A 9085-nucleotide genomic window follows, 5' to 3' on the forward strand; every position below is an offset into this window, starting at 1 on the left:
ATAAAAAATAAAAATCAAATACGACAAAAATACTACCATGGAAATACGACAAAAATTCTAAAGAAATACCACTAGGTCAATACTGTATTCCAAGAACACTTCTATAAAATATTAATACAGAAATACTACAAAATACTACGGATATATAATAAAAATTCTACTAAGCGAATACTACATACATACTACAAAAATACTATGAAATATGTCTACAGTACTGCTACAAAAATACTGTTATGAAAATACTGCAAGATAACTACTGCAGTAATAGTACAAAAAAACTACATAAGTACAACAAAAATCTGATGCAAAAACACGTCCAAAAAAAACAAAAACACTTAGCAATACTACAAAACTTAATATCAAATTAAATGCGTAAAGCCAAAGTGTGCATTATTTAAACACTGGATGACACTGTTGTCTAATGCGAGCAAAAAACAGTGCCACACTAAGCAACAACTCAAGAGACAATCATGCTGAGTCTTAAGTAGGGATTCCACCTGGAGAGGGATGAGCGCCACCAGGCTGTACTTGCCCAAGACACACCACAGGAAATTGTGCCCCTACAACCCTAGTGGTTAAGGGATCCAGCCTAAAATAAATACAAAATCCTTGACCTATGATTTTTAATAATAATTACCATCGGTACTAAAGTTTATGTATTTTTGCCTAGTATTCAAATCAATATTTATTTTCAATTTTTTACTGAATTGGAGTTTTTTCGGACCACTAGAAGACGACACTAATTATTACACACTGTCCCTTCAAAGGTTGTGTCCGTAACTACCAAAAATTGTACATGCTGACTGAAATCATCATTGCAGCCTCTGTCAAGCTGTTTTAGTGGCGCGTGCGATTTCAAATTCCTAGATCCGCTCAGATAAACTCTTCCTTTTTCATTTTATTAAGGTTTGGGTTAGCATTTGCTCTGTAATCAAAACAGTCCTTTTCTTACTTTCATCATTTTCATCCAAGAATAAAATAAACCCACCAGCACGCGCATGAAATTACCCCTCTCCTCACCATTCAGTAGGTGAAAGCAAGATAAAAACAAATAGGCGTGGTGAAAAAAAAAAAAATATGAGGCTCTTTAAACTCAGTTGGGCATTGTTAACACACACAGTGAACATTTTTAATTTTGATCTTTTTAAGAGCACCATTTTTAACAGGGACCTAATATTTCATCTTATCTCATTAGCTGCACCGCTTATGCTCAGTAGGGTCGCGGGGGTGCTGGAGCCCATCCCAGCAATCATCGAGCAGTGGGCAGGGGACACCTTGAACTAGTTGCCAGCCAATCGCAGGACACACAGGGACAGACAACTCGCTCTTTCACACCTAGTGACAATTTGGACCGGCCAATCCACCTGAAATGCATGTCTTTGGAATGTGGGAGGAAACCGGAGTGCCCGGAGGAAACCCACGCAAGCACAGGGAGAACATACAAACTCCGCACAGTAAGTCCGGTAGCTGGATTTGAACCCGCACAGGAGGTTCCCAAGACCTTAGAACTGTGCCGCACATCCGCTAAGCACTGCGCCGCCGTGCTGCCTTGGACATACTATATTATTGTTTTATTTTATTGTGATTGGTTCCCGACTAATTCAACTATTTTAAAAGAAATACAAAACGTAGATGTCTGCAAGTATATTTATTCCTAAATAAAAAATGAATCGGTCACTAGGATCGGCCCCTTGGCCAAATATTTGAACCCAATGCGGCCTCTGACTCCTAATAGTTGCTCCCCTTATCTAACGATTTTGCCAGCAGGTGGCGGTGTAGCTTAAAAATGAAGGCTCGCCCCCCAATTGTCCCCCACAAAGAAGACAAATAAGGAAGAAGGAATCAGCTGTCAGAAAATAAACAGCCCGAGTGATTGAACACATCAAAAAAGGTACAGCCTTTCTAACTATAAACGTTAAATCGCCAGGGCGAGTGTATGTGTCCGATTCTGAAGGTCAAGCGGACCATGTTTGGTGTTCTTATTGAGCTATTGTCCGAGGCATAAGTAGCTTATAGTTGCTCTCTTGTAACTGCGCGAGATGAGTTTAGCTGGACAAACACGACAGCTAACGCTAGCTGGCTACATTGGAAGGCTTGACAGCAAAGTTTTTAGTTGCAGGCCGATCTTATCAAACCCGTTCTTTCCAGCGTCAATCGCTTAAAAGCACGACTTCAACGTGAATGTTGTTGTCACTAAAGTGTAAGAGGTACGGACACCAGTTAAGGTTGTCCCCTGATTGTCTTTAACGTCAACTACTGCTACATCTAAATCGCTGGTTGTTAAAACATTGTCACCAGGCAACTGAAGATCAGTGTTCTATGATGAGGAAATGGAATGGTGCACAAGATGAATACAGCCTCATTTATAAGACAACAGTATGCTCCTAATCAAGTTAGACATGCGGTATGGACGTTTTAGTACTCGTGACTTAATACAGGGTGCCCCGAAATTGTATACAAACGTTGACTTTAAACACATCAAGACATTGATCTGAAAATAAAGGTTGGTAGTGTTCAAATGGGTAAAGTTAGAGTATAAGTTGTGTCGGAGTGATTATTAGTCATGATATTACCTCGAGACCCCATATAAAAAGCATTCAATCTAAATAAACAACTTTTATGAGTAGATGCAGGCATACATTTGACCCGGCATATAATGTGTAGTTTTTTCATTTTGCCCTATTTAAGTTACTGTAGAGATATTTGGGGAAATACATATAGTGAAGTCATGTTTATTTGTAATCACAGGGAGTCTCAAGGGCCTGCACAGCCCACAGACTATTGCAAACTGCAGACTATTAATACAGCATCTGATCTAAAAGCTACATGAGGTTAAGGACATTTTTATAAACCTCAGCATAAGAAAAATGCAAAAACCTTGAGAAGGGACTGCACATGAGGTAATCCTCCGTCCAGGATGACCAGGCTGCAATGGATGTTGCATTAAATAAAGAATGACTTACTCAAATACAAAAGTAAACTATTAGGATTGTGCTTGATATCAGGTATAAGGAACAGACAAACACACTGTTTATAAAATTCAACTGGTAAAAAAACTGTGATAAAATAGAGTGAAACTTTTCTGTACGAAGGTAAGCCATTAGATGCCAGTTTTACTCCAAAATCAAATCTAAAATAGAAAAAATGTTTGACCATGTTCATGTTAAAGTGTGTATACAGTACTATACATACTTTGGGACACCAAACATGTGCTGTGTTCGTAATTCCCGAAATCTGCCAAACATAAATTTTGTCACGCCTCGCTACATTTTATGTGAACAGGTTTTATTTTGACTTACCGGTTCGTGAAAAGCATGAATAAACCACCAACGCTTGATTGGACATATTGACTGTTTGAATTAGATACAATTGATCTTTTTTGATTGAATATAACCATCCATCATTATCTGCAGCACTTATCCTCAGTATGGTCACGGGGGTGCTGGAGCCCATCCCAGCAATCATCGGGGAGTGGGTTAGGGGACACCCTGAACTGGTTGCCAGCCAGTCGTAGGGCACACAGATAGACATCTCACTTGCTCATTCACAACTCGGGACAATTAAGACCAGCCAATTAACCTGAAATGCATGTTTTTGGAATGTGGGAGGACACCGGAGTGCCAGAGGAAACCCACACTGGGAGAACATGCAAATTCTATACAGGGAGGTGTAGCTGGATTTGAACTCATGACCTCAAAACTGTGCCGAAGACACGTCAACCCCTGAGCTGCTGTGATTAAATTCATTAGGAGATCATTTTAGATGATCCGTATTTTTAATTCCTCATATTTAGTTAAAGAACCAAAAAGTCAAAGTAGGAATGATTAAATATCTCATCTCATCTCATTAGCCGTACCGCTTATCCTCATTAGGGTCGCGGGGGGGCTGGAGCCCATCCCAGCCATCTCCGGGCAGTGGGCAGGGGACACCCTGAACTGGTTGCCAGCCAATCGCAGGGCACACAGGGACAGACAACTCATTCGCTCATTCACACCTAGGGACAATTTGGACCGGCCAATTCACCTGAAATGCATGTTTTTGGAACGTGAGAGGAAACCGGAGTGCCCGGAGGAAACCCACGCAAGCACGGGGAGAACATACAAACTCCGCACAGGAAGTCTGGAGCTGGATTTGAACCCATGACAGGTTCCCATGACATGAACTGTGCCGCACAAGCGCTAACCACTGCGCCGCCGTGCTGCCCTGATTAAAGATAGATACCTTAAAAATCAAGGACCTCACTTGTGATAGAAAATTTGCTACTATTGTTTTGCATTAATATGATGTATTTGTTTACCTGTTTATTGTTGTCAGATATGTTTGACGTGTGTGAAGTGCATTAATTACCCGTGAGGTGTGACCAAACACATCCGTCATCAAGATGCCTGCTGTGTCCTCCGGCGCCAAGGACCTCTACTTGTGCACGTCACTCGGTGACCTAAATAAAAAAACTGAAGTAAAGCCGGACAAGATTAGTACAAAAAAGTATGCGTTTTGTGCATCTAAATTTATATTTGAAAACACATTGATAATATTGACATTCATATTGCAATGCAGCTATGTTCAGAGTGCCTGCAAAATCTTCAAGGCAGCAGAGGAGAGCCGTCTTGACAGGGATGAGGAGAGGGCCTATGTGCTGTACATGAAATACCTAACAGTGTATAAAATAGTTAAGGCCAGACCAGACTTCAAGCAACAGGTATGGCAAAAAAAATCACGTTTTTAGCAAATAGGTCTGAAGCACAATGTACATATACAATGTGTTGTTCTTAATTCAAATGTGTGCAGGATCACCTGACCATGTTAGGGCCAAACAATGTTAAGAAAGCCATTGAAGAAGCTGAAAAACTTGCTGAAAGCCTCAAACTCCGGTCAGAAACTTTCCTGGAATGTTGACTAAAAATATACATTTTTTTTTTTTAAACGATTGTTAACTTAATTGTGAAATCTTTGAAAAGGTATGAGGAATTTGAAGTACGGAAAAGTCTGGAAGAGAAGGATAGACAAGAGGAGAAAAAAAAGATGGAGGAAATGAATACGGAGAAAGATGCCAGTCGGAGCTCTACCAAATCTTCAGCAGAAAACAAGGACACTAATAAGGTATAACATTGCATATTGAGTCAGTTTTTTTTGTGTGAGTGTGTGATAATAGTTCCTAATTTAATACCAAAGACTAGCTGTAACAGTTGGAGTGTGGTTTTTAATATGCACTTCTCAATGTTTAAATACCATTTTTTTTTAGAGATGTCGCAAGCAAAATGCATTTTTCGATGTATTTTTTTTACAAGTGGTAATTTTAGGGAGTTTCTTGTTTTCTTATTTTGTTTTTAATATTCTAAATTCTTTGTTCTATAAGTATTTGTTAATTTAGTATTTTTTCGATTTAACACATTTGAAACCTTGCTCCAGTTAAGCAGAGTGTGGCATCAACTTGTTCCAAAAAATGTCTTTATTAATTATTTTTTTACCAGTGTTCCTAAACTTTATCAATCTTCTCTTACCACCTGTCGAAGCATTTTTAGGGAATGTGTTGCAGTCATTTAATGCATTGTTCATGATTATTTGCTTAAAAACCATGAAGTTTATATATTTTAACGTAAACGGTTTTGACCTTATACTAGTATTCAATTAAATATAGAGTAGGGTTAACATAAATGATATGTTAGGCAACTTTTTTCAATTTGGAATTTCCATGGGGTATTTGCACAATTTTACTGCAAATGTACAAGTTTTCTGTTTTAGCACATTTTTTTTTTTTACTCTGTCAGATAAAAGGAGAGGTGAATGACCTGAAGAATGCTGCTTCAAAAAGTAAGACGAGCACAAAATGCTTCACGAGAAGTTTTCCTTATTCCGATACTGTATTCAGTCATTAACCTGTTCATTTCAAACCCATTATCATAGCCTCTGTTAGGCTTGCTCTAATTCTGGATTGTCTGGATTCTTACGCTGCGTGTCACTAAAATAAGTTGACCTCTTTGCAGCCTCAATGGCCGGTGGGATAGCGGCTGAGAAACTTTTCCAACTGATGAAAGACGAAATGGTCACTATAATTGTCATGGATGCTCGAAGCCAAAGAGACTTTGATGAGTCTCACATTCAGGTCCCATCTCAGACATGCATCAGCGTGCCCATGGAGGCCATCAGTCCAGGGTATAATACACGAGGAATATTTAGCTTTGTATTTTAATAATCTTGTGTATCTCTTATTTTCATGTTTTGCATTTGCAAATTTCCATATTCCCATTTCTTGGATAACTCATTCCGATTAGTTGCTAAAAATATAATTTAATTTCTCTCCCTGTGCATCTAGAATTCCATCTAGTTTTGTGGATTGGTCTTTTCTTTTTCTTAATCTGTATCTCTTTATTATGGACTTTTCTGTTGTCATTTATTTCCTTATTTTTTTTAGAATCACTGTGAATCAAATTGAGGAAAAGCTTCCTGATGAGTCCAAAGAGCAATGGAAACAGAGAGGATCTGTGGATTACCTAGTCCTGTTGGACTGGTTTAACTCTGTTACTGATCTGACAATGGGCATGACGTTGCAGAGCCTCAAAGATGCTCTGTACAAGGTACTATCTTTGGGACATTTGATTTAAATGAATAACTACACCCATTTTTTTATTCGTCATAGTGGGACAGTATGACCATATTGCGCAGTGAGCCACTAATACTCGAGGGGGGCTATGAGAGTTGGCTCTTGTTTTATCCAATGTATACTACCAACGCTAAAGTCCGCTGCCCGCGGCAGGACAGTAACAGCGGGAACAGCTCCCTGCCTCAATGTAAGTGTCTTTGCATTATTGAGACTACTTGCAAAAAAGTGTTGAATTGGTTTTCCTCTTCTAACACCCCTTGAACGACAGAAATACACCTGAAGTATGGTATTTACAGTAATTCAACCGTTTGAGAAATCTTTTTGAATTAAACGTTAAACACTGAAGCTTCAAAGTTGAATTAATCAGATAAAACTGTATTTATAGTGATTCCATATTGGTACATAGTTTTTTCTAATTAAGTGGGTCAAGTATTTATTTGTATTCAATGTGTTTGACTAGAATTTCGTTTTAATATGTAATTATTTGCTGTTTCTCTACAGTAAACTTTAGTTACCCATCCCTTGAAGAACTAAAACCACCACCTGAGACAAAACCAGAGATTAGACCTCAGTCTGTAGAACCCTCCGCTCCTCCAATTGTCAATGGAGTTGCCCCAAGTGAACCCCACCTGCCCACACCACCAGTGAGTACAGAGAGACTGATAGACACTGTTGATGCTCTTTTCTCAAAGCTGGACTTGAATGATAAAGGACAAGAGAAAGATTTATCTTCCACAACCAAGGCCCTCCCACAGGTACGATGTATTAGTCGAATCATCATCTTCAAGTATTTGAGACATTTTTCTCCTGTTCTAGTTTGACCGCACAAAGAAGCCACAAAGCCGCTCGCCAGATGAGCCTAAAGCAAGCCTAAATGGACCTGTTAAAGGATGTATCAAGAACACTCCAAATGTCCCTGATCGCTCTGCCAAACCATCCATTACCTCTTTTTTGCCTGATGAAGAACAAAGTCGGATAAACTCAGAGGCGGTGGTGTCAAAAGAGAAAGCCAGGCAAGAAAAGGAGAAACGCACTCAAGAGCGCCTAGAAGAGGAGAAGCACAAGAGGGAGCTGAAAGCCAGTGTAGATAAGGAAAAGCATGCTAAGCCAAAGAAAGAGGAAGAGGACAAAGGACATCAAGACAAAAAGAGACTAGAGAGACAGAAGGCAGAGGAGGAAGACAAAGAGAGCCATGGCTGGAAAGAAAAAGATATTAATATTAAGGGAAGGGAGCAGAATTCCGAAGCACCCTCAAAGAGCATGTCTCTTGACTCACCCGCTCCCAATCTTCTTATCACTGAGGTGAAGGTAGGTTTTTCACTCTAGATCATACACCTCATGGACACATTTTTTGATAGTTTTCGTGTGATGTCACGCACATCCCCAAATGTTAAGTCTGCCATATTGGATAGCTCCACCTGGCGCGGTTTTATAAACTACTTTACACTACTTTGTTGGATATTCAAATGAATGTTTTTGTGACTTGGTCATTTTTCTAAGTGCTGTTATTTAGTAAGTAGAGGCCAAAACGAGAACCTTACTTTTAACATAGTGGGCGTGTGCCATAAACCTTAGGCGAAAATATTGCGCCATTTCCCGCCCGAAAAGAGCTCCAAAGCGATGTCCCTGAAAGCCTAGCTGAAAAGAGTGCTCCCTCATCCAGTGACGGGAGAGCAGAGATGGACTCCCAAGTACCGCACGCTAAAGCGCCCTACCAATGACAGTGTTCTCGTTTGCCCGCGTCCCTGCGTCCTACACGCGTCATTTTTGCTGGGGACGCATAGTCTCAAATCAACGTGCGTCCCCGGGACGCAACTTTTTTGACACAAAATTGTCATTATTACCCGATTACATTTTTTTTAAACAAAGATTTACCGCATGCCAAACTTTTCGTCAGGCAGATCCAGGAGATGTTGTTTTGGTCTTGTGGTTCGAGTTTTCGTCTGCACGCTGATCTAGAGTTGTGTGGTGAAAAGTCCGTCTCTTTTTAGAGAACCGGCTTTTTCGGCTCAACTCATTCAAGAGAGCCGGCTCTCAAACGGCTCACTTGCTATGATGCATTATATTACGAATTATTATTATGTTGTAGAAAGAAGTTAAGAAAAAAAGGAAGTATAAAAGGAGAAAATGAAAAAAAGACAGGTTTGTGGTTATTCCTTTAATCTGTATATTACCAACAATTATTAATAATTTGATGATTAAAACTGAATGAATATATAGATTTTTATTATATATTTGTCACCGATTTACAATTTCAACCTCGATAACACTTAATTTTGGGGACCCATAGATCCCTGTTGGGACCCATAGATTTTTGAGCATGCGAGTCCCCGGGACTCATCACTTTTCAGGCGTAAAATGAACACTGCAATGATAGTGCACCGTTTATCGGCTGAAACAAGTTCCAGAGAACGCCTTATTTAAATTCTACACCACACGCTTTGGCATGTATAAGTCTTGTTTGTTCATAGGTGGGACTACCTA

General features: G+C 39.6%; 1 protein-coding gene across 3 annotated transcripts in view; it reads left to right on the forward strand.

Moving 5' to 3' along the window:
• The first annotated feature begins 1831 nt into the window (after positions 1 to 1831).
• The window catches only part of usp8 (ubiquitin specific peptidase 8), a 17244-nt gene continuing 9990 nt past the window's right edge, over positions 1832 to 9085 (forward strand). Inside the window, exons 1-11 of one of the 3 annotated variants that reach the window (XM_088334283.1) lie at positions 1832 to 1891; positions 4315 to 4485; positions 4558 to 4699; positions 4789 to 4871; positions 4959 to 5100; positions 5769 to 5811; positions 5985 to 6153; positions 6413 to 6575; positions 6638 to 6788; positions 7103 to 7356; positions 7418 to 7909. In XM_088334283.1, coding sequence (XP_088190409.1) covers positions 4382 to 4485; positions 4558 to 4699; positions 4789 to 4871; positions 4959 to 5100; positions 5769 to 5811; positions 5985 to 6153; positions 6413 to 6575; positions 6638 to 6788; positions 7103 to 7356; positions 7418 to 7909 — 1743 coding nt within the window. In that variant the 5' untranslated portion in view covers positions 1832 to 1891; positions 4315 to 4381. Of the gene's footprint in view, positions 1892 to 4312; positions 4700 to 4788; positions 4872 to 4958; positions 5101 to 5768; positions 5812 to 5984; positions 6154 to 6412; positions 6576 to 6637; positions 6789 to 7102; positions 7357 to 7417; positions 7910 to 9085 lie in introns of all 3 variants that reach the window. The other 2 variants (XM_088334280.1, XM_088334281.1) reach the window with 2 other exon arrangements.

Source organism: Urocampus carinirostris, chromosome 4, assembly GCF_059441175.1.
Source record: "Urocampus carinirostris isolate Australia breed hairy pipefish chromosome 4, RoL_Ucar_1.0, whole genome shotgun sequence".
In the NCBI taxonomy this organism is placed as follows: Eukaryota; Metazoa; Chordata; class Actinopteri; order Syngnathiformes; family Syngnathidae; genus Urocampus; species Urocampus carinirostris.